Source organism: Eucyclogobius newberryi, unplaced genomic scaffold (assembly GCF_026437365.1).
Source record: "Eucyclogobius newberryi isolate DKJ021-1_F unplaced genomic scaffold, fEucNew1.0.hap1 SCAF_10, whole genome shotgun sequence".
NCBI classification, from domain to species: Eukaryota; Metazoa; Chordata; class Actinopteri; order Gobiiformes; family Gobiidae; genus Eucyclogobius; species Eucyclogobius newberryi.
In genome coordinates, this window is record NW_027315724.1 from 18888620 (window position 1) to 18915223 (window position 26604).

Here is a 26604-nt window from a genome sequence, read left to right on the forward strand (position 1 = left end):
TCATTCCACTACAGCTAAAAAAACATGAAGTATCTCAACTATCAGACCACGTATCTGACCCAAAGTTTACACTATAATGAATATTTTTTTCAGATAACGACTAGTAAACCGCGTATTTATTTGTAAAACTCACAATTCAATCCAAAATCTCACACTAACTTGTCTCTTTTCAGCCGTGGTCCATTTCAATCCTTACAAACGACTAAAAGACTGAAGCTTTGTGTAATTCAACAATACTTAAAAGATACATTAAATACAATGATCAAAAGTTTAAATATTAAATAAGCTTTTATATTGTTTACACTTGTGAAGTAGAAATAGAATGCATAAACTGTGAATAACACATTTTAGAAGACTGTCAAATCGGAATAAATTACTTAGAAAAGTCAGCTTGTTATCTTTGTATGTGAGCGGAGGCATCAGTTTCATCATCTGCTCTTAAATCCTGGTCTGGAGTCATCACTTTGTATCACTTACTCCGTTTCTTCTCTCCGTCTCCGTCTCCTCCTCCTCCTCCTCCTCCTCCTCCTCCTCCTCCTCCTCCTCCTCCTCTCTTTCCAGTGTCCCTGCATCTCGCGTCGCCTCTGTCGCCTCGGTCGCCTCGGTCGCCTCGGTCGCCTCGGTCGCCTCGGTCGCCTCGGTCGCCTCGGTCGCCTCTGTCGCCTCTGTCGCCTCTGTCGCCTCTGTCGCCTCTGTCGCCTCTTGTCGCCTCGGTCGCCTCGGTCGCCTCGGTCGCCTCGGTCGCCTCGGTCGCCTCGGTCGCCTCGGTCGCCTCGGTCGCCTCTGTCGCCTCGGTCGCCTCGGTCGCCTCGGTCGCCTCGGTCGCCTCGGTCGCCTCGGTCGCCTCGGTCGCCTCGGTCGCCTCGGTCGCCTCTGTCGCCTCTGTCGCCTCGGTCGCCTCGGTCGCCTCGGTCGCCTCTGTGGTCTCCTCCTCGTCGCCCTCACCCTCGGCCTTGTTGCGGCGGGACTGCCTGCGGATGGTGCGCCGGTGCTTGCTGCGCCTGGGTCGGTCGCTGTGAAGCGTGCGTCGCCGGTGCCACTGGTTCAGGGAGTTCTGCGCCTCCACGCTGAGCTGGCGCGCCGCCACACGGGGCTTGTAGCTGCTGATGTAGAAGAGCGAGGCGTAAAGGGTGGTCAGGTAGTAACCGCCTGGAGACATGGGACGAGCGTTAGGACGGCCAAATAGCAGAGAAGCAAACACATGATGATAACAGAGGATAAAGGGTGTAAACATGTTCATTCATATATATCCGTGTGTTCAGATCAGTTCAAATGTGTTTCAAAATAATGGAATTTTATTGATTTATTTATTATTCTTTATTTCAATTGTGTGTTATTCACGTTAACATAAATTATCATCACAATAGAAAAGGAGCATCTTATAAATATCTGCCCTTTTCTTGACATTTTCTTGAAAAAAACAAAAACACAACAACACAACATTTTAGCCTCACCTCTCCATAGATCTGTCCTGTAAACTGGCCGACTAGATGCGTCTCCAGGTTGTCTCCACAGAGATAGATAATTATAGATAATTGAAATGTCATACTGTGGAACATTCCAGGCCAAACAATAACATCTCCACGGAGACAAGCAGGTCCACCAGAAAAGTGCAGTGCTGATACTGTCTAAATATAGCTCAATGGGCCTTTACATATCAGTTTATAATTTAAATCTGGCTTTTTGTAAATGCTGAATGAATTGATCAAAGGAAATTTAGAGGTAGCTGTAACATAATAATATAATGTAGTTATTGGGTAAATGATAAATGGTTTAAATGGTGTCAGAATATCAATACAATTCATAATAAGACAATAATCAAAACTATCAAACCAAAGGTAGAACTGCCAAAAATACTCAAGTAAGAGTGACAGAACTTCAAAATAATATTACTCAAGAGGCAAAAAGCAGTGACTCAAATAATGAGTAAGGGTAAAAAACAGATTCTGGTATTTCCAAAGAAAAAACAGAAAAAAGTGCAATTTATTCGACGGGTTACTCAAGTAAATGTGAGTGCCACATGCCCCGGGATCGAACCCAGAACATGTGTACGACACGTAACGACACATAACGAGACATAACGACACATAACGACACATGACGACACCTAACAAGACATAACGACACACATGACGACACCTGATGACACATGACGACACCTAACGACACATGACGACACCTAACAAGACATAACGACACACATGACGACACATAACGACACATGACGACACCTAACAAGACATAACGACACACATGACGACACATAACGACACATGACGACACCTAACAAGACATAACGACACACATGACGACACATGACGACACATGACGACACATAACGACACATGACGACACATAACGACACATGACGACACCTAACAAGACATAACGACACACAACGACACATGACGACACATGACGACACATGACGACACATGACGACATCTAACAAGACATAACGACACACATGACGACACATGACGACACATGACGACACATGACGACACATGACGACACCTAACAAGACATAACGACACACATGACGACACGACACATGACGACACATGACGACACATGACGACATCTAACAAGACATAACGACACTCATGACGACACATGACGACACATGACGACACATGACGACACATGACGACACATAACGACACCTAACAAGACATAACGACACACATGACGACACGACACATGACGACACATGACGACACATGACGACACATGACGACACATGACGACACATGACGACACATGACGACACATGACGACACATAAAGACTGGCGGACCTTCTCCCTGCAGCTGCGTAGGATCCAGCAGCTCCATCATGTAGTCCGTGTCCACCTGCAACGTGAGGACGTCACTCTGGAGCAGCACCCACGTCAGGCAGGGCAGGAAGTCATCCGCCCCGAACGCCGCGCCTGAACGGGACACAACCACTGTTAGCTCCTCCATTCAAGCATTAAAGATGGTCACACAGCACTCTAGTTATCAAGGACAAATATAACAACCCAAGGACAATTAGTCTCACAGTCATCACTAAAACCAAAATGTTTTGTTTCTCAAGATGAACAAAATATCACAAAATGTTAAAAGAAATGAGTACGTTTTTTGACTTCTAAAATCAGATGTTTTACTGTAAAAATACTTCTAAAACCTTGTATCTGCCCGTGTGAACGTCTCACCGCTGCTGCTGGAGGCGCTCATGCTGTGGTAGATGCTCTTGCAGACTTTCAGCAGGATCTGGACCTTCACGTTCGGGGAGTAGGCCCTGTGCATGACGTCCCACTTCTGCCTGATCCGCTCCAGAGTGGCCGAGTCCGGGACGCCGACGCCGGCCGAGCCCCCGAGCTGCTCCACGCCGCCGGGCCGGAGGCGGGGCTGGTTGCTCTGGAGACGGTCCAGGGTGCCGTCGCCAGAGCGCGACGTTTGGATGCAGCCGTAAAGGTGTGAGGAGACAGGTTTGAGAGCCACTTTGTGAATGGACTGTTCCACAAATATGTCTAGAGAAGGGAAGAGAGAGGAGAGAGGAGAGAGGAGAGAAGGGAAGAGAGAGGAGAGAGGAGAGAAGGGAAGAGAGAGGAGAGAGGAGAGAAGGGAAGAGAGAGGAGAGAGGAGAGAAGGGAAGAGAGAGGAGAGAGGAGAGAGGAGAGAGGGGAGAGGGGAGAGGGGAGAGGGGAGAGGAGAGAGGAGAGAGGAGAGAGGAGGGAGGAGAGAGGAGAGAGGAGAGTGAAGAGTGAAGAGTGAAGAGTGAAGAGTGAAGAGTGAAGAGAGAGGAGAGAGGAGAGAAGAGTGAAGAGAGAGGAGAGTGAAGAGAGAGGAGAGAGAAGAGAGTGAAGAGAGAGGAGAGAGGAGAGAAGAGAGAAGAGTGAAGAGAGAGGAGAGAAGGGAAGAGAGAGGAGAGAGGAGAGAAGGGAAGAGAGAGGAGAGAGGAGAGAAGGGAAGAGAGAGGAGAGAGGAGAGAAGGGAAGAGAGAGGAGAGAGGAGAGAGGAGAGAGGAGAGAGGAGAGGAGAGAGGAGAGAGGAGAGAGGGGAGAGGGGAGAGGGGAGAGGAGAGAGGAGAGAGGAGAGAGGAGAGAGGAGAGTGAAGAGTGAAGAGTGAAGAGTGAAGAGTGAAGAGAGAGGAGAGAGGAGAGAGAAGAGAAGAGAGTGAAGAGAGAGGAGAGAGGAGAGAGGGGAGAGGAGAGAGAAGAGAAGAGTGAAGAGAGAGGAGAGAGGAGAGAGGAGAGAAGAGAGAGAAAAGTGAAGAGAGAGGAGAGAGGAGAGAAGAGAGAAGAGAGAAGAGAGAGGAGAGAGGAGAGAAGAGTGAAGAGAGAGGAGAGAGAAGAGAAGAGAGTGAAGAGAGAGGAGAGAGGAGAGAGGGGAGAGGAGAGAGGAGAGAGAAGAGAAGAGTGAAGAGAGAGGAGAGAGGAGAGAGGAGAGAAGAGAGAGAAAAGTGAAGAGAGAGGAGAGAGGAGAGAAGAGAGAAGAGTGAAGAGAGAGGAGAGAGGAGAGAAGAGTGAAGAGAGAGGAGAGTGAAGAGAGAGGAGAGAGGAGAGAGGGGAGAGGAGAGAGAAGAGAAGAGTGAAGAGAGAGGAGAGAGGAGAGAGGAGAGAAGAGAGAGAAAAGTGAAGAGAGAGGAGAGAGGAGAGAGGAGAGAAGAGTGAAGAGAGAGAGGAGAGAAGAGTGAAGAGAGAGAAAAGTGAAGAGAGAGGAGAGAGGAGAGAGGAGAGAAGAGTGAAGAGAGAGGAGAGAAGAGTGAAGAGAGAGGAAAGAGGAGAGAGGAGAGAGAAGAGAAGAGAGAGAAGAGTGAAGAGAGAGGAGAGAGGAGAGAGGAGAGAGGAGAGAAGAGTGAAGAGAGAGGAGAGAGAAGAGAAGAGAGAGAAGAGTGAAGAGAGAGGAGTGAAGAGTGAAGAGAGAGGAGAGAAGACAACATTTTGACATAATATATATATAAATAATTGTTAAGGCTGTTTTGAAGCCACATTTGAATGTATTTTATCTTGATATTTTTGCTGTCATGGCAACACTGCTTTTTTGAACCACAGCTTGTTTAGAGGTGTAATTCACATGGACCCTTTAATCCACGCCAAGTGGAAAAAATATCATAACCTCATAAACTTGTCTATTATAGTGTTTATCATCTTATTTGACAGTTTAGAGAATGTATTGAGTAGAGATCGACTGATAACTGATAATAACTGTTAACTGATAATAACAGTTAACTGATAATAACTGTTAACTGATAATAACAGTTAACTGATAATAATTGTTAACTGATAATAACTGATAAAAACTGTTAACTGATAATAACTGATAATAACTGATAATAATTGTTAACTGATAATAACTGATAAAAACTGTTAACTGATAATAACTGATAATAACTGATAACTGATAATAACTGTTAACTGATAATAACAGTTAACTGATAATAACTGTTAACTGATAATAACAGTTAACTGATAATAACAGTTAACTGATAATAATTGTTAACTGATAATAACTGATAAAAACTGTTAACTGATAATAACTGATAATAACTGATAATAATTGTTAACTGATAATAACTGATAAAGACTGTTAACTGATAATAACTGATAAAAACTGTTAACTGATAATAACTGTTAACTGATAATAACAGTTAACTGATAATAACTGTTAACTGATAATAACTGATAAAAACTGTTAACTGATAATAACTGATAATAACTGATAACTGATAATAACTGATAACTGATAATAACTGTTAACTGATAACTGATAACTGATAATAACTGTTAACTGATAATAACAGTTAACTGATAATAACCGTTAACTGATAATAACTGATAAAAACTGTTAACTGATAATAACTGATAACTGATAATAACTGATAACTGATAATAACTGTTAACTGATAATAACTGATAATAACTGTTAACTGATAATAACAGTTAACTGATAATAACTGTTAACTGATAATAACTGATAAAAACTGTTAACTGATAATAACTGATAATAACTGATAATAACTGTTAACTGATAATAACAGTTAACTGATAATAACCGTTAACTGATAATAACTGATAAAAACTGTTAACTGATAATAACTGATAACTGATAATAACTGATAACTGATAATAATTGTTAACTGATAATAACTGTTAACTGATAATAACAGTTAACTGATAATAACCGTTAACTGATAATAACTGATAAAAACTGTTAACTGATAATAACTGATAACTGATAATAACTGATAACTGATAATAATTGTTAACTGATAATAACTGATAAAAACTGTTAACTGATAATAACTGATAAAAACTGTTAACTGATAATAACTGTTAACTGACAGTTAACTGATAATAACTGTTAACTGATAATAACTGATAAAAACTGTTAACTGATAATAACTGATAATAACTGATAACTGATAATAACTGATAACTGATAATAACTGTTAACTGATAATAACTGATAACTGATAATAACTGTTAACTGATAATAACAGTTAACTGATAATAACCGTTAACTGATAATAACTGATAAAAACTGTTAACTGATAATAACTGATAACTGATAATAACTGATAACTGATAATAACTGTTAACTGATAATAACTGATAATAACTGTTAACTGATAATAACAGTTAACTGATAATAACTGTTAACTGATAATAACTGATAAAAACTGTTAACTGATAATAACTGATAATAACTGATAACTGATAATAACTGATAACTGATAATAACTGTTAACTGATAATAACTGATAACTGATAATAACTGTTAACTGATAATAACAGTTAACTGATAATAACCGTTAACTGATAATAACTGATAAAAACTGTTAACTGATAATAACTGATAACTGATAATAACTGATAACTGATAATAACTGTTAACTGATAATAACTGATAATAACTGTTAACTGATAATAACAGTTAACTGATAATAACTGTTAACTGATAATAACTGATAAAAACTGTTAACTGATAATAACTGATAATAACTGATAACTGATAATAACTGATAACTGATAATAACTGATAACTGATAATAACTGTTAACTGATAATAACTGATAACTGATAATAACAGTTAACTGATAATAACTGTTAACTGATAATAACTGATAAAAACTGTTAACTGATAATAACTGATAATAACTGATAACTGATAATAACTGTTAACTGATAATAACTGTTAACTGATAACAACTGATAACTGATAAGATCAGCAAATATTTTTGGGCTAATATGTAGGGCATATTTAATTTAAAAAAGACTACAAACTGGACAGAGAAAGCAGTATAGTCATATTTTGTCTCCTTTAGGCAGCGTGTTGGCCCAAGTCAAATCTCAGCCTTTGATGGGGATTCGAGGCCGATAACAATACAGTAAAAATGGCCCACAATCGGCTCAGTATATCGTCCCATCTCGGTCAGTACCATCTGGACGCTGCGACTGGACTCACCCATCTCTGCGTCGCTCATGTCCGCCATGCTGTCCAGAAGCGCCTGCACCTCCGCGTTGTCCAGCAGCGTCTCCCGTAGCGACGTCAGCGAGGACCTCACCTCCTGCAGGAACTCGGTCAGCCCGTCTTTCTCCGGACCCTTCCGCAAAAAGCCCTCCACGAAAACGCCCACGCTCTCCGCAAACCCGGCCCCCCGTCTCTCGCTCAGCTCCTGCACTCGGTGGTTGAACTTCTTCTTCTGGCAGACCAGCCCCCCCAGCGCCTGTCCCACCGCGGACAGGCGGTTTTTGACTTTGTCGGCCAAGCGGTGCTTCCCGGAGGAAGTGTGCGGACCGGACGTCGGGGTCAGAGGTTCTTGCTCCTCCTCGATGCTGCTGATTGACAGGGAGTCCAGCTCCAGCGACGGCGGGAGGAGTTGCGAGGAAGGTCTGGGGGGAGGGAGCCAAACGCCGCCCTCAATCCAGGACACCCGGTGAGGAGACTGAGGCACGGGGGAGCCGCGGAGGTCGCCGGCTGAAGAGTTTAGGGGCGAAGCTCTGCTCGGGCGACGGAGGACGATGCCAGAAGAGGGCGCTGCTGCTGCTGCGGGTGCGACCGGGTTCTTCGAGGAATCTGCAGATCGGGCTCGGACAAGACCTGTAAGAGGACAAAGACCAGCTTAGAGCGAAACGGAGAATAACGTGAACCCGGGCCGGACGATATGGGGATAGAAGTCGAGTTTTGTCCAACCCCCTCCTCCAATCAGCAGGTTTTTACGATTTTCTAATTTTGACTATATTTGGTTTATTTATACCTATTGTACCAATCGAGCAGGTATTTATGGAGAAAACGTCAAATAATCTGTAGAAAATGACAGGAAGTGACATCACACTAGGGACACTCATTCCAGTCAAAGTTTATGCATAAATTACACAAAGAAACAACTTCTTTGACCGTCTAAACATTAATTCAACACAATAAAGTTGCTCTCATATCTTCATTTGTCAAATTAAAAAAATTGTGAAATAAGATGAGTTTTTTTCTCAGTGTTTGCTGGGTAAATTTCCTAGTGTGATGTCATCAACTATTAACAGGAAGTGAAATTAAAAACCTAAAAGAAAAATACTATTCTGGGATAAAATTTGTATAACTTTTAGCTGAATTTTAAATATATAAAACCTAACTGCATTTTAGCTCAATGAGTCGTACCTGTAGGGGGCGCTTTAAGATTGTTATGTATTGTTATTGTTATATATTGTTGTAATTAATACTTGGATTTATGGAAGAGGAGATTTACTGTCTGCTACTTAAACACACCTGCGTCTTCATGAATGAGAGCAGCAGGTTCTTGCTCGAGGGACACGGCTCTTTTGGAATGCAGTCCCGCCCCCGACCACGCCCTGTTGGTGCTGAGGCGCCGGCGGTCTCTCCTGTAAGTGGGCGGGACGCCGCTGCTCTGAACCCGCGTCGTCGTCTGTGTCAACCACTCGTCGCCGTGTTCGTGGAGGTAAAGCGGGTTTATCACACACAGAGCGCCATCGGACGACGTGAGCTGCAGCCGAGAAAGACAAACACTTATAAAGCACACAATTTTAACTAATTATATTAAATCAAAAAGTGAAAAAATCATAAACAATTTCTTATTTTCATCAATAGTACGCTTTTATACATATTCTCTATTTAAAAAGCTTCAGTCACCATATTTCAACCTTTATTTGGCTGTTAATGTATTTAAAAAAGTATCAATGACTAAAGCAATGACTAATTAATCAAAACGTTTAACTCATCAAAAATGTGTTGCTGATTAGTCAACTATTAAAATAATCATTAGTTGCAGCCCTTTGGTTGAAAAATAAAAAAATATAAATAAATATAAATAAAAATGCTCAAAAAGTAAAGATTGATTAAAACACAAAAAAAAAGTTTTAAGAGGTCTAACTAAATATTCCACAACATTTTTGTCTAATTAATAAAAAAAAAATGGGTTGCTCATTTGTGAACTATTAAAATAATCGTTAGTTGCATTGATTTGATTAAAAAAAATCAAAAAAATGAAAAGAAAAACTTTATGATTTAAGATTTCAATGCTTATTAATTAAAAAAAAATCCCATAAGTTGTTTTGGTCATTACAACATAAATGGAAGTGTTTTTTTTGTTTTTCCCCCCCAAAATCTATACACAACTTTAAAATAATGTTGTACGTTTGACACAAAGTATAAAACATGTAAATACCGGCTCAGAGTATTTGATTGAAACGTTTAAAGGACCTGTATAGTGCACATTACAGCGTTCAGGCCTTTGCCGCCCTCTCCTTCCTCCGACTGCTGTTCAGAGGAAGCGCTGAGCCACATTTCTGGAAAAAGGGAAACGATCATCCAAAACAGTCCATTAAAATAAAACATAAGAGTAAAAAACAGTCAATAAAACCTACTGGGATCGAGCTGTGAGGGGTAATCCTTGTTCTCGGTTACATTGTAGAGCCATTGAGGCAAACGCAGACAAACGGTAAGCACATCTCTGAAAAAAATAACTGCTAAAGTCATTGACGTAAAAACAAGATACCGAGCAAAGCACTACCTCTATTTTTGACCAGTATTAGCTCTTGAATTGACTAAAAGAAACAACAGAATAAGAAACATTGCTCATTTTCCAATGGCAAAAATGCAATAATAATTCTTGTTTTCTCAGCAGTAATCTGGGTTTAAATGTGCACTGACTGTATTTGTAACCACCCGCTTCTCTCTAGCTCGTGTTTTTAAGGTATTTTTGAGCAATAAAAACACTTGAATAAATGCAAAATAGATAATAATGCTAAATGTCATGCAGTGGAACGTTTTAAGCAAAGTGATAACATCAAGAAGAGTTACAACCTTCAAATCAAACGCTGAAGGTAACTTTCTGGAGTCGGAGAGTCACCTGCACGAGTCCATAGTGATAGAAAGTTCTAACCGTACTATTTCCCGTGCAGATCGATATGTTTTTATGCCATATTGTGCATCTAAAGGAGCCATATTTCCACCTCCAGGTCGAGTAAGAGTACAGTTTGTGGAGACGCAAGCCCCACTCACCGTAAAAACACTCTATTAATGCAATAAAACCAGGCAAAATGAACACGAAAAACAACAACAACAACATGGTTTTGTTTTAGTCAGTCCTTTGGTTAGACAATTTAAAATGTAAAACTCAGAACTAAAAAACTTCATTTGTCCCATATTAAGGAGAAATATGCAAAGTTCAAGAAGAAATAATAGACCAAATAACCTTAAATCTAATTAGAATTTTAGAATGTACGATGCTAGAAAAAGTGATAAAAACAATACAATGAAGCATGCAAAATGGTTTTGTTTTAGTCAGTCCTTTGGTTAGACAATTTAAAATGGAAAAAAAGATAAACTTAATTTGCCCCATAATAGAGAAATAAGCAAAGTTCAAGAATAAATAATAGCGCAAAAAACCTTAAATCTAACTAGAATCTTAGAATGTACTTTGACAGAAAAAGCCATAAAAACAACACAATAAAAAACAACAACAGTAAAACATAAATATCTGATGATTTGGAGAGCGGGTGGATGACGAATGCCGTAAAGATATATAATGATAAAAGCTTTTCTTACCTGGTAAACGAGTAGAAGAGCACCAACTGTGTCAGGTCAGAGAACGACAGACGAGATCCAGACAAGTGAAAAACTGAAAGAGAAAGAAGAGTTCTGATTTGATGCGTTCTTATTGCAAAACTAAACTTGAATGGAGAGGTTTGGAGCACGGCTGCGGCGCACGGGCTGAACAGTGGAACCTCTGTTTTACCTCAGTAGCAGCGCTTCCATAAACTGGTATTTTCAGTCTGAGTGTAGCTGGTGTCGCGTTATCTATTATCAGCCGCTATTGTTTACCAGTGGGTTTGTATTACCGTAAAACAATGCGTTTTTTTTTTTTAATGACACCTTCCCACTTATCGAAGGGAGATTTCCAATTCTGTGGCTATAACACGCACCCCACACTATACTGACTTATGCAAAAAATAACCCATTCTGATGTATTGTAAATGTACTTTAGATAAAGAAATACAAAAGAACGAGACACCAATAAATTACGGTAAGTATTCCACCACAAAGCCCATTCTGAATCAAAAACATTAAATAAATAATAATAATAATGATGATAATAATGATGATGATGATAATAATAATAATGATAATGATGATAATAATGATGATGATAATAATAATAATGATAATGATGACGAAAATAATGATGATAATAATGATAATATTGATGATAATAATGATAATAATGATGATAATAATGATGATATTGATGATAATAATGATGATAATAATGATGATAATAATGATAATAATGATGATGATAATAATGATAATAATGATGATGCTAATAATGATGATAATAATGATAATAAATATAGCCGCAAGCGGCAATGATCGGCCCTCGCTACGCCGCCGCCACGCCGCAAGAGGAGGGGGCGCTAACGCGCCCCAATTGTCCTTTTATTACGCCTACTGCTGAATCTGTGACGCTGTCACATCTTCTCCCCTTTGTTTTACCATCAAAAAGCTATTTTAATTTGAATTCTTGGCAAAATGTGCGGCTTTGCCGCACAGACACCGTGACTCTTTGAATAAAAATGTGGATAACTTTTGATGGTCCACCCCTGAAGATGAGTCTCACCAAATTTCAGGTTAATAGGGCTGACGCCCTAAGAGGATTTTGTGAAAGTCTAAAGTGTAAACATGTTCTGGCGATTTCCCCATTGGAATAACATGGAAGGTTTCGGTCATCGTTACGGCAAAGCCATAACAATTATGACATGGGTCTCATTGACTTTTTTGATGGGGCCAAAATTGAGTTGTGTGTCAAATTTCATATAATTTCGCAAAACTAAATATTTAACCTCCATATAAAATCTGTAGGGGGCGCTGTGGCTCCAAATTAATTTATTTCACTTCAAGTAGGTTTAGGGCAAAGAGTTTAACAACTGATTCTAATTTGACGCAATTCGGACTTTATCTGCGCAAACGGCAGAAATGTTAAATTTGGGAGATTTCTGAAATTCTTGCTACAGTTTGCGGCTTTGCCGCACAGAGACCGTGACAGGTATCAATGTAATTTGGATAACTTTTGATGTCCCACTCCTCAGTAGCATTTTCACCAAATTTCAGCTTTTTAGGGCCAACGCCCTGGGAGGAGTTCGTAAAAGTACGACGTTTGGAAAAACTCCGAAGTCATGTTTAGCCATTTTTGAAGCAATATGGCCGACATTTGGTTGGGCGGACGGCGTTGCCGTAATAATATTTTTTACTTCTCTTGTCACCATCTACCGCTGCGCCAAATTTCATGATTCTACGATCAAATTTTTTTTGGGTCATTTCCCATCTCTCAATGCATTTTTGGTACATTTGGGGGCGCTGACGCGCCAATTTTTTTTGTTTTAGAAAAGGGAAATAGCCAGAATGTAGAGAGGCACGATTTTTAGAGGTGTGCAAATTTTTGTGACTTTTCGTCAATGTTCACTGGGTGAAAAATAGGGGGGTTGGTCCCGAGAAGAAGAAGAAAGAAAGAATATTAAAGCCGCAAGCGGCATCCAACGGCCCTCGCGGGCCGCCGGCCTTCCGACTCTGCTCTCTGCATTTTACAGAGTTGGCGCTAACGCAATTGTCTAAGAACTAAGACAACGACACATTGGACATGTACAAAGCTGTGCTTAACCAGTGCAAATGAACACAAATGTCGGTCAAATGTGCAGCTCCAGCGCACAGAGACCGTGACACTTGGAATAAAAATATGGATAACTTTTATGCTCCGCTTGTGTAGATTATTTTCCCCAAATATGAGCTTGATCGAGCTATTGCCCACAGAGGAGTTCATTAAAGTGTGAAGCATAGATGTGAACATTTCAAGGATTTGGCGTTTTTCCCATTTGTGACATATATTTGCGGGTCCGCCACACAGAGACCGTAGCACTTAAAATCAAAATATGGATAACTTTTGATGCCCCATTTGTGTAGATGATTTCCCCAAATATGAGCTTGATCGGGCAATCGCCCTGGGAGGAGTTGGTTAAAGTGTGAAGCGTGAAAACGTGGTCATTTTAGAGATTTCGCTGTTTTCCCATTTGTGACATATATTTGCGGGTCCGCCACACAGAGACCGTAGCACTTAGAATCAAAATATGGATAACTTTTGATGCCCCGCTTGTGTAGATGATTTTCCCCAAATATGAGTTTGATCGGACAATCGCCCTAGGAGGAGTTTGTTAAAGTGTGAAGCGTAAAAATGTGGTGATTTGAGCGATGTTGCGGTTTTCCCATAGGGATAACATGGGAGGTTTCTGTCATCGCTACGACTACGCCGTAAAAAATAAGGCATTTGTCTGATTGGCTTTTTTGATCGGGACGCCAAAATAGAATTTTGGGTAAAGTTTAGAACATTTTGGTAAAACTAATTTTTGACCTTCAATGTTAATTTAAAAGTCACTCTGTAGGGGGCGCTATCGCGCCCATTTCAATTTTGTCATCATAAACTGGTCCAAACTAGAAAGTTTAACAACTGTTTTAAATTTGGTCCTAATCGGACTCGTTTTGATCAAATGGGAGCAATTTTTAGATCTGCAATATTCCAAAATAAGTTGTCCAACTTTGCGGCTGCGCCACACACAGACCGTAAAAGGTATCTCAAAAAATTGGATAACTTTAGATGCCCCACTTGTCCAGAGGACGTCCGCCGATTTTGAAGTCGGTGGGCAAAACGCCCTAGGAGGAGTTCGTCAAAGTTTGACGTGAACAAAATGGCTAACACAGCGTGTTTTCATTTTCAAAGGAAGATGGCGGCCATAGGGTAAGTCTGGGGGCGTGGCCACAATGATTTTTTTTTTTTGTCCTCACGAGAGGAATGCGTGTCCCGAATTTCGTAGCTTTACGACAAAGTTGACCTCGGGGCGTCTCCCATAGGCGCAATGTATTTTGACTTTTGTCGGTGGCGCTGTTGCGCCATTTTTTACCGAAAAAAAAAATGGCCCAGAAAAAACAAAATTTTTCGCCGATTCTGAATTTTGGGCAAAGTTTGGTGAGTTTTTGAGCATGTTCAGGGGGTCAAATTAGAGTTCAAAGCGCTGAAGAAGAACAATAAAAATTAAAGCCGCAAGCGGCATCCAACGGCCCTCGCGGGCCGCCGGCCTTCCGACTCTGCTCTCTGCATTTTACAGAGATGGCGCTAACGCAATTGTCTAAGAACTAAGACAGTGACACATTGGACATGTACAATGCTGTGCTTAACCAGTGCAAATGAAGACAAATATCGGTCAAATGTGCAGCTCCAGCGCACAGAGACCGTGACACTTGGAATAAAAATATGGATAACTTTTGATGCCCCGCTTGTGTAGATGATTCTCCCCAAATATGAACTTGATCGGATAATCGCCCTAGGAGGAGTTTGTTAAAGTGTGAAGTGTAAAAATGTGGTCATTTTAGAGATTTTGCGGTTTCCCCATAGGGATAACATGGGATGTTTCTGTCATCGCTACGGCTACGCTTTACCAAATATGACTTTGGCTGCCATACTTTTATTTTGGGGATGGCAAATGAGAATTGTGTGCAAAATGTCATGTCATTTGGAAAAACTCTTGTTTATAGGCCACTCTGAAGGCCAAATAGTCCAAATTCTGCGAAAAGTTTGCGGCTCAGCTGCACAGAGACCGTAAATGTTATCCATAAAACTTGAATAACTTTTGATGCCCCACTTGTCTAGAGGACGTACACCGATTTTGAGATCGGTGGGCCAAACGCACTAGGAGGAGTTGTTTAAAGTGTGAAGCGTAAATGTGAACATTTCAAGGATTTGGCGTTTTTCCCATTTGTGACAGTATATTTGCAGCTCCATGGCACAGAGACCGTACCACTTAAAATCAAAATATGGATAACCTTTGATGCCCCACTTGTGTAGATGATTTTCCCCAAATATGAGCTTGATCGGGCAATCGCCCTGGGAGGAGTTCGTTAAAGTGTGAAGCGTAAAAATGTGGTCATTTTAGAGATTTTGCTGTTTTCCCATTTCTGACATATATTTGCGGGTCCGCCACACAGAGACCGTAGCACTTAGAATCAAAATATGGATACGTTTTGATGCCCCGCTTGTGTAGATGATATTCTCCAAATATGAACTTGATCGGACAATCGCCCTAGGAGGAGTTCGTTAAAGTGTGAAGCGTAAAAATGTGGTGATTTGAGCGATTCAACGATTTTCCCATAAGGATAACATGGGATGTTTCTGTCATCGCTACGGTTACGCCGTACAAAATATGACTTTGGCTCTCATACTTTCATGATCAGGATGGCAAATTAGAATTTTGTTCAAAATATCATGACATTTGGAAAAACTCTATTGCTTATAGGCCACTCTGAAGGCCAAATAGTCAGAATTCTGGGAAACGTTTGCGGCTCCGTCGCACAGAGACCGTAAAAGCTATCCTTAAAATGTGGATAACTTTAGATGCCCCACTTGTCTAGAGGACGTACACCGATTTTGGGGTTGGTGGGCAAAACGCACTAGGAGGAGTTCGTTAAAGTGTGAAACAGAAAAATGTTGATATTCGAGAGATTTAGCGGTATTCCCATAGGGATAACATGGGAAGTTTATGTCATCGCTACGACTAAGCCGTAAAAATTAAGGCATTTGTCTGATTGGCTTTTTTGATCGGGACGCCAAAATAGAATTTTGGGTAAAGTTTAGAACATTTTGGTCAAACTAATTTTTGACCTTCAATGTTAATTTAAAGGTCACTCTGTAGGGGGCGCTATCGCGCCCATTTAAATTTTGTCATCATAAACTGGTCCAAACTAGAAAGTTGAACAACTGATTCAAATTTGGTCATAATCGGACTGGTTTTGATCAAATGGGAGCAATTTTTAGACCTGCAATATTCCAAAATAAGTTGTCCAACTTTGCGGCTGCGCCGCAAACAGACCGTAAAAGGTATCTCCAAAAATTGGATAACTTTAGATGCCCCACTTGTCCAGAGGACCTACGCCAATTTTGAAGTTGGTGGGCAAAACGCCCTAGGAGGAGTTCGTCAAAGTTTGACGTGAACAAAATGGCTAACACAGCGTGTTTTCATTTTCAAAGGAAGATGGCGGCCATAGGGTAAGTCTGGGGGCGTGGCCACAATGATTTTTTTTCTTTGTCCTCACGAGAGGAATGCGTGTCCCGAATTTCGTAGCTTTACGCCAAAGTTGACCTCGGGGCGTCTCCCATAGGCGCAATGTATTTTGACTTTTGTCGGTGGCGCTGTCGCGCCATTTTTTAACGAAAAAAAAAAATGGCCCAGAAAAAATCTAATTTTTCGCCGATTCTGAATTTTGGGCAAAGTTTGGTGAGTTTTTGAGCATGTTCAGGGGGTCAAATTAGAGATCAAAGCGCTGAAGAAGAACAAGAAAAATAATAATAAATTAAAGCCGCAAGCGGCATCCAACGGCCCTCGCGGGCCGCCGGCCTTCCGACTCTGCGCTTTCGACTTGATAAAGATGGCGCCCTTATTTGTGTGTTGAATTAAAAAAGAACTTGACAGACGGGGACACATTGGACATGGCCAATCCAGTGCAAATGAACACAAGTGTCAGTCAAATTTGCTGCGCCGCCGCACAGAGACCGTAGCACTTAGAATATAAATATGGATAACTTTTGATGCCCCGCTTGTGTAGATGATATTTCCCAAAGTAAAGCTTGATCGGGCTATTGCCCACGGAGGAGTTTGTTAAAGTGTGAAGCATAAATTTTAACATTTCAAAGATTTGGTGTTTTCCCATTTGTGACAGTATATTTGCAGCTCCACGGCACAGAGACCGTACCACTTAAAATCAAAATATGACAAACTTTTGATGCCCCGCTTGTGTAGATGATTTTCCCCAAATATGAGCTTGATCGGGCAATCGCACTAGGAGGAGTTTGTTAAAGTGTGAAGCGTAAAAATGTGGTGATTTGAGCGATTCTACGATTTTCCCATAAGGATAACATGGGATGTTTCTGTCAACGCTACGGTTACGCCGTACAAAATATGACTTTGGCTCTCATACTTTTATGATCAGGATGGCAAATTAGAATTTTGTTCAAAATATCATGTCATTTGGAAAAACCCTATTGTTTATAGGCCACTCTGAAGGCCAAATAGTCAGAATTCTGGGAAACGTTTGCGGCTCCGTCGCACAAAGACCGTAAAAGTTATCCTTAAAATTTGGATAACTTTAGATACACCACTTGTCTAGAGGACGTACACCGATTTTGAGGTTGGTGGGCAAAACGCACTAGGAGGACTTCGTTAAAGTGTAAAACATAAAAATGTGGTAATTTGAGAGATTTTGCGGTTTTCCCATAGGGATAACATGGGAGGTTTCTGTCATCGCTACGACTACGCCGTAAAAATTTAGGCATTTTTGTGATTGGCTTTTGTGATCGGGACGGCAAAATAGAATTTTGGGTAAAGTTTAGACAATTTTGGTAAAACTAATTTTTGACCTTCAATGTTAATTTAAAGGTCACTCTGTAGGGGGCGCTATCACTGCCATTTCAATTTTGTCAGCCTAAACTGGTCCAAACTAGAAAGTTTAACAACTGATTCAAATTTGGTCCTAATCGGACTGGTTTTGATCAAATGGGAGCAATTTTTAGACCTGCAATATTCCAAAATAAGTTGTCCAACTTTGCGGCTGCGCCGCACACAGACCGTAAAAGGTATCTCAAAAAATTGAATAACTTTAGATGCCCCACTTGTCCAGAGGACGTACGCCGATTTTGAAGTCGGTGGGCAAAACGCCCTAGGAGGAGTTCGTCAAAGTTTGACGTGAACAAAATGGCTAACACAGCGTGTTTTCATTTTCAAAGGAAGATGGTGGCCATAGGGTAAGTCTGGGGGCGTGGCCACAATAATATTTTTTTTTTGTCCTCACAAGAGGAATGCGTGTCCCGAATTTCGTAGCTCTACGACAAAGTTGACCTCGGGGCGTCTTCCATAGGCGCAATGTATTTTGACTTTTGTCGGTGGCACTGTCGCGCCATTTTTTAACGCAAAAAAAAATGGCCCAGAAAAAACTAAATTTTTCGCCGATTCTGAATTTTGGGCAAAGTTTGGTGAGTTTTTGAGCATGTTCAGGGGGTCAAATTAGAGATCAAAGCGCTGAAGAAGAACAAGAAAAATAATAAAAATAATAATATTTTTAGCAAAAACAATATAGCCGTTTCCACTATAACAACAAATTATACATCGTTTGAACGCTCTAAGCCTTCCCGATGCCGCCATGGGGTGGAATCATCATTACGAGCGCTTACGCGCTCGTCACTCCCTATTCCGTCGGGATGCCCCGCCCACTCCCCATAGACTTCCATTGATTTGAGCAGATACAAGCATGGCCCATGCCTGCGGCATGGATTCTCGCGTACGGGACGATGCCAGGAGGGTTTTTGGAGGAATGCAGCGCTTCGCGCTGCTGTTGTCAACAATTAGTGAATGGGCTACGCCCATTCACTAATTGTTGACTATTTCTGTCATAGCAGGAGTAAGTATGCATGATCCATGCCTTCGGCATGGGCTAGTTCACTGTACTTGCCAGGGGCGACGGGGTACCAAACATGCGGGCTGCGCCCGCATGTTTGGTCAGACAGTTGCAACGCTGCCTTCGGCAGCGTTGCGGGAGCAATAGGCCCTCCGCCCTGCTGGGGCTCGGGCCTAAAAATAATAATATTTTTAGCAAAAACAATATAGCCGTTTCCACTATAACAACAAATTATACATCGTTTGAAAGCTCTAAGCCTTCCCGATGCCGCCATGGGGTGGAATCATCATTACGAGCGCTTACGCGCTCGTCACTCCCTATTCCGTCGGGATGCCCCGCCCACTCCCCATAGACTTCCATTGATTTGAGCAGATACAAGCATGGCCCATGCCTGCGGCATGGATTCTCGCGTACGGGACGATGCCAGGAGGGTTTTTGGAGGAATGCAGCGCTTCGCGCTGCTGTTGTCAACAATTAGTGAATGGGCGTAGCCCATTCACTAATTGTTGACAACAGCAGTCTAATTGTTGACTATTTCTGTCATAGCAGGAGTAAGTATGCATGATCCATGCCTTCGGCATGGGCTAGTTCACTGTACTTGCCAGGGGCGACGGGGCACCAAACATGCGGGCTGCGCCCGCATGTTTGGTCAGACAGTTGCGGGAGCAATAGGCCCTCCGCCCTGCTGGGGCTCGGGCCTAAATATTCCGATACGAAAACAATGTTTCCCATTTTCCAAATATCATAAACTATACATTTTCGGAAAGCGCTTGCGCTTTCCTACCTCATGGTGTGGGTCCCTGGTCACTGACGGGTACTTTCGTTAATTTTGAGTGGGCTCCGCCCACTTTGTGTTTTTGGCCCTCTATACAGTAATAATGTTCATTTTTTGCATTACATGCTTATATGCACGGAACATGCAAGAGATGGGGAACGTATTTGTGAGGTACTTAGCGCAAATGAGTGCTTTATATGGGGATGACGACCGCGAAGCGGTCGTCATCCCCATATAAAGCACTCGTTTAGTGCGCACTTTTGCACGGGCTTCGCCCGTTTACAACGGTAATGTTCCATTTTCCTACTACTAATTAGTATGCACGGGGCGTGCATGAGTGGAGGAGTGCGTTAGTGAGTGTTTGGAAGTGGGCGAGTGCGCACTTTCGCAGCCGTGCTTCGCACGGCCTTACGAGATTAATAGGCCTCTCGCCAGCTTGTGGCGCTCGGGCCTAATGATGATAATAATGATAATAATGATGATAATAATAATGATGATAATAATGATGATAATGATAATAATGATGATAATAATGATGATAATAATGATGATGATAATAATGATGATAATAATGATAATAATAATGATGATAATAATGATAATAATAATGATAATAATAATGATTATAATAATGATGATAATAATGATAATAATAATGATGATAATAATGATGATAATGATAATAATAATGATGATGATAATGATGATAATAATGATGATAATAATGATAATAATAATGATGATAATATTGATGATAATAAAGATGATAATGATGATGATGATGATAATAATAATAATAATAAGAAGAACATGACATTAAACCTGACACCACCAGGGCCGAAGTTACAGGTCAGATCTGTGGAGAGCGGCAACCCGAATGGATGTTTCCAAGCTATATTTAAGCATTAAAAACTGCTTAAATTGGAGAAATGAAAGACAGACGGGTTTCATGTCATACTAGGGAAAGCAGTAACATCTCAAGCAGGACGGTGCACCTTTAAAGAGCTGAAATTAGATATATATAATATACGTAAAAGTAACATAAAGTAACATCTATTTGCAGTCTGATCTTGGTATTTCGCTGCGTGCATTTGGAGGTGAAGTTAGGCCCGTCAGCGGCGGGCGCGGCTCGTACCGTTGCCCGTGCGGTGGACGTCCCGCTCAGCGACGGGCTCATGCTGCTCTGAGGGGGACACGCAGAGGAGGCGGGGCTCGCACGTGGAAGGGTCTCGTACAACCAGGAAACTCTGCAGAGAAACGCGTGAGTCATTTCAGTGAAAGAGAGAGAGGCCGGACCGACCAGAAGGAAGCAGGTTAAGTACTCCAGAAGCACTCGCCGTGGAGACACATACAAGCAGGAAATATTTGTATTTATGGAGAAGACTTAAGACATTTATTAAGTTGTCTACTTAAAACTGTGAACCAATAGATAAACTTAATACTTTGTTGTCCAACTTATCTGTCTAGCATTGTTTTGTAGTCAGTTACAGGAGTTTTTATTGCTCGAAAAAGCATCTGTGACACTTTATAATCACTACTCTTTTAACAGCCGCATGAACAAAGACATAGTTCATTACATGGTTTCAGGCTTAGTCACAACTTATTTAAAGGGATAAGGCATAACTTAAGTAGTAACTAAGCCAGAATCGTTTATAATTCATCTGTAATCGTTCATTGGGATTTAACTCTTTGTTCGTGCTTCATCAAGGCCAATAAAAGTGTCATTTTTATAAAGTTTTGCCACAAAATTAAGCAAACAATTACAAAACGTTCAACTTGTTTTGACCTTTTTTTCTTCGCTGACCAAGAAAGAATATATTTTTTACCAGGTTTTACTGCTTTCTAAATACATTGGTGAATTTAAACCCTCTAATGCTAACACGCTAATGCTAGAAGAAACAGTCACCATTACATAACTTGCTGAATAAGACTAAATATAATCAAATAATCTAGATGTAACTGTTTGACATAAGTAGTGTGCAAGTTACTGGAAATATTTAAACAATGTCTTGTTAAAGAGATTAAGTACTTCCTACAGATTTCCATTTCATTTCCTTCTGTTTTTGAGGAACTGCCCTGCTCTGTGTGTGTGTTACTGGCAACAAATTATTTAGAGTGCGATTTGCAGAGCGTGAGATATTAATGCGCTAATAGAGGAAGAGCTTATGTGTTTTCTGCACCAACGTCTGTGGAAATGAGTGATTCAGCTTGAGAAAAAGCAAAAACTACTAATGCAATGATGGAGGAAACAAACAAACAAACAAACATTTCTTTTTGATTTTTGTTTTGGGAATTAGAGCTATTCTCACATCATATTTTATGCACTTAGTCAGAAATGTGCACACATCTACGTCTAGTATTGCACAAAAAGTAAATAGACTGTAGGGAATTAACCTGAAAAGAGCAAAAATATCACAGTTCTGATCAGTTTTGTTTGTCCTTTTGTTTGCTTTTCACTCTACATAGACAATATTCTGATCTATCAGCAACAATTTCAATATAATCCAGCATAAATAATACATTACCCTAAATTGAGTAAATTACTATCTATTTTATTTCATTCCACTGCGAACAAAACCCAGCCACGCACACTCTTAATAAATTAATCAGTAATAAATGCCACTTTTGTATTTACTTTACAACTATTTTGTTAAGGTTTGGAGCAGAAATAGTGTGAAGTTGAGCAGCAGAGACAGAACACAGAGGCTTGTTCTCAGAGCGACATCACAGGAGCTGAACCGAGAGCTTTTATTCACTGCCACAGGAAGTGGCTCGTCAAACCGCGACAAAGAAAAGAGACGCGAAATATTCACACTCTACAACAGCTCTGCAACTCCAGGCTGAACACGTGGCACACGAATACACTGCATACAGCTATATTCTGCCCCACAAAATACCTCAAGCCACTACTTATTATATTCAAGCTATTTTAGAAACAACCGACTGAAGTTCACTTCAAATGTCTAGCAAGAAATGACAACAAAATGTACTTTTCTTTTTTGAGACTCGTTAGGCCACATTATTGTTTCGTGGAGATGTTGTTTCTTTGCTGTAAATGTTCCGCAGCATGGCATTACGCTTGTCTGTCGCCACGGGGACGAGGAGGCGTCAACACAAGGCCAGGTTACAGGTCAGATCTGTGGCGAGGTGAGGCGACTCACTCAAGCAAGGCCATTTATGTTTAGCAATAAATGATGATGATTATGATAAGAGATTGCGATGTATATAAAAGAGTTAAAGTCCGTATGACAGGTTTTTATGACTTAAAGATGGAATGGACGATTTTTTTCAGCAAATTTTTTATCTTATTTCCTCGTGGCGTGGATAAATCATGTGTCCTGCCACTTATCAATCATAAAACGCACCTACCGCTCACCTGCAGCCGCGTGCGGTTCGTCCCCACGTTTCCGCGTGTCTAAGCGCATAGATCTATCATAATAATAATATAATATCATATCTAACATATAGTTCCCTCAGTGTACGGGGCAAAATGAAGACGGAGAAAAACAGTTCGAGCTGACTCAGAAGTGGACGGAAATCTACGGGAGACGAGAGATGCGATGCGATTCGTCGCGCTAATAAACAAACGCACGTGTGTGTTGTATCGCTCCGCACGGGGGAGTGCGCATGTGCACTTCCGCCTGAGTTCTCAAATCACCGAAAAATCGTCCATTGCGCCTTTAATTTGGTGTATTTATACCTGTTGTAGATATAAATTATAGTTTTACACCAATCGAGCAGGTATTTGTGGAGAAAACGTTGAAAAAAAACGTAAAAAAATATGTCAAATTTTAGGCAGAATTTACATAAAGAAACAACTTTTTTGATGCTCTAAACATTAATTCAACAAAAATAAAGTCACTCTCATATATTTTAATTTGTCAAATAAAATAAAAAGTGATTTCCTAGTGTGATGTCATCAATTACAAACAGGTGAAATTGCTATTCTGTCATAACAATTTTATAATTTTTAGCGAAATTCAAAATATATTTATCTCAACTGCATTTTAGTTCAATGAGTCGTCCGACCTGTAGGGGGCACTTTAAAATGCCATATTGCGTAACATTTCAGGCAAAGCAATGACATCGCACCTTTAAAGCCTGTGCAGAGCAGAAGTGCAGCAAACACAAGTGCAATATGTATTAGTTGCAAAAAGCATAATATACATTTACATCATTGACATGACTTTACTGCAATTTAAAACAACGACAGACACAGGGCAAACGTCTCGCACCAGACGTAAGGAGAGGTAAACTGTTCCAAAGGCGTCCAAAGTGTGATGTGAATGTATGACGAGTAACCGTGGCAACAGGTCGAGTGGAGGATCATGAAACGTTTAGAAGAATCTTAAACAAACTAACCTGTTTTAAACGGCGTCGCTCACTTGTGCCTGTCAAGACTTCTCAGACTAATGTTTGAAATGCCAGTGAGTCTGGTTCTTCTGCTCACGGTCTGTGCTCAGAGCGGGTCGAGCCGGCTGTTGTCGACTCGAGATGAAAACTACTTCTGTATTTAGCGTCTGAGATATCGTGGCCCCATCTAAAGAAATGACCAATAAAAAGGAACTACGCCGATTCACGCAACTCCGATGTGCAACAGGCCGTGCCCTGACAACACGGTCCTTTTAGTTTTGTTTTAATGCTTTTGCAACATTTACAAAGCGTTTGGAGGCGCGCACAATGGTGAATTTGAAGATGAAGTTGCACAAACATGAAAGTGTATTGACAAAATATAAATAAAACATTTACAAGTTACGTTTATAATAATTACACTTTTAATAGACTTTAAAAAGCATGAACAAAGACTGATGAATAAGCTATTTTATTCTTTGTTCAAACTTTATTAAAGCTAATTAAAGTGTAGGTTTTACAGTCAAAAATGTTTTAATATAAGTAAATAACTAACTTGTATGTATGCATGCTGTTTTTATTAACTATTCACTTTTTGAAATTAAATTGTATATCCTCAAGTCATTTTGGTCTTGGTTCGTTTTCCAACTATGAGCACGAAAGCTTTGTGTAATTTTATTTTCTTCATTTCATTCATTTCATTCATTTCATTCATTTCATTCATTTCATTCATTTCATTCATTTCATTTATTTCATTTATTTATTTAATTATATCATTATCTTTTTTAATTAGCTTTTACCAGGTAAGAACTATTGATATCAAGACCTGTTTTTCAAGGAAGGTTTTAAGAGCGTTTTCTTCAGATTTTCGTATCCTTTAAATTGGAAACAGCACATTTAATTCAAAATACTTTTTTACTTTCACTTGGACCACTACTTTGCACTTCAAATTGAGTAATATTATTTTAAAATGCTCTGCAGACTTCTCATTGACTCTATTTTCTTCTTATTCTGAACATAAACACGTCTTGAGCCTTTCATACTGACTCTGGTGTGGTGTTTGGACGGTTTCATCCTCTTATTAAGGCCAGACTGTATAAATTGTCTACACGCAGTACATCTCAGGTCGTACGGCTCGAGGTGTGATCGTACCCCTGCTGGTGTCCCGCTGATAGCCGTCCGTGCCTCCTCTTTGCCCCAGGCTCCTCTGGGACACCAGGCCTCCTCGCAGGCCCTCAGCTTTCCCAAGAGGGTCAGCTTTTTCCTGCTGGTCCTCCAGGGGATCGCCGTGGTCCCGTTTACTGCACCGTGAACCGCCCTGGACACATCCACGCAACACATTCAATATATTATAAGCATGTTTTGAACATAAAGCAACAATAAAACAACAAAAAACAGGAAGGTGCAACATTAAAGGGTGAAAAACGCACATTTACACATGTTTACATGGTGGTACACACAGACAAACCCTTATCATCCACGTTCACCTCCTCATCTTCCTTTCACGCGCAGACACTTTCTCTCCTTCCACAGTTTCAATCATCCTTTCATTTTTAATTTATTTATTAATAGCATTAATTTCTTTTCACTCTGTATAAAACGTTTTCCAGTCGTTTCCTGTTCTACGTCAAAGGACAGACAACATCTCCTTTCGTGCGAACTATACACATTTCTTTTGATTTATTGATTGTTTATTGTTTTATGTTCCACCGAAAGTTCCTATGTTTGTGAATTTTGTTCATTGACAATGGCGAAAAACCCTTTCTGATTCTGTTTCTGTTTGCGATTATTATTATTACAGTGTATTTATATAGTGAAGTGTCTTGCCTAAGGACACAATGATGTCTCCTCTAGTGCTCCCTGTGGCACGTGGTGTTCCAGCAGACTCCCATCCAAGTACTAACCAGGCCCTGTCCTGCTCACGCCCTCAGCATCGATTAAAAACTCTCAACATGATGACGATCGTGCACAAAAACAAACGAGGCAGCAGCATCTTCAAAGGCTGTGGTGGCACTTCCAAAACTCCAGCTATAGGTTTTTCTCTCTGCTAAATCCTTGTGATCATAATAGAATAATCAGTCGAATAAATAATCCAACTGAAGACTACAGCGCTAGACATTGGCCAATATGTGATGACAAGACCAAGACTAGTCTATGAGTATCACCAGATGTGAACCAGGTCTGAAACAAGACTATAGCAGCTCTAACTTAGGTCAAAAGCAGGTCTGAAACAAGACTATAGCAGCTCTAACTTAGGTCAAAAGCAGGTCTGAAACAAGACTATAGCAGCTCTAACTTAGGTCAAAATCAGGTCTGAAACAAGACTATAGCAGCTCTAACTTAGGTCAAAAGCAGGTCTGAAACAAGACTATAGCAGCTCTAACTTAGGTCAAAAGCAGGTCTGAAACAAGACTATAGCAGCTCTAACTTAGGTCAAAAGCAGGTCTGAAACAAGACTATAGCAGCTCTAACTTAGGTCAAAAGCAGGTCTGAA

General features: G+C 40.6%; 1 protein-coding gene across 1 annotated transcript; it reads right to left on the reverse strand.

Annotated features, from left to right (window-relative positions):
• Nucleotides 1-25653, reverse strand: rinl (Ras and Rab interactor-like). Its single transcript, XM_072456569.1, has 12 exons — nt 25598-25653; nt 25263-25428; nt 20896-21007; nt 11045-11117; nt 9862-9947; nt 9698-9783; nt 8747-8981; nt 7451-8086; nt 3196-3513; nt 2800-2931; nt 583-1149; nt 1-14 (listed from the first exon to the last, which is right to left on the reverse strand). The coding sequence occupies exons 1-12, from the start codon at nt 25651-25653 to the stop codon at nt 1-3; spliced, it is 2481 nt and encodes an 826-aa protein (XP_072312670.1).
• Between the last annotated feature and the right edge of the window lie 951 nt (nt 25654-26604).

Excerpts from the sequence above, each read along its gene's own strand:
- rinl (XM_072456569.1), bottom strand. The coding sequence starts at position 25,653 with ATGATTGAAACTGTGGAAGGAGAGAAAGTGTCTGCGCGTGAAAGGAAG. Across the intron at positions 11,118-20,895 it reads CGTCCACCGCACGGGCAACG|TTTTTCACTTGTCTGGATCT; the intron begins GTACGAGCCGCG and ends TTTCTCTTTCAG. Across the intron at positions 2,932-3,195 it reads GAGCGCCTCCAGCAGCAGCG|GCGCGGCGTTCGGGGCGGAT; the intron begins GTGAGACGTTCA and ends TGTCCCGTTCAG.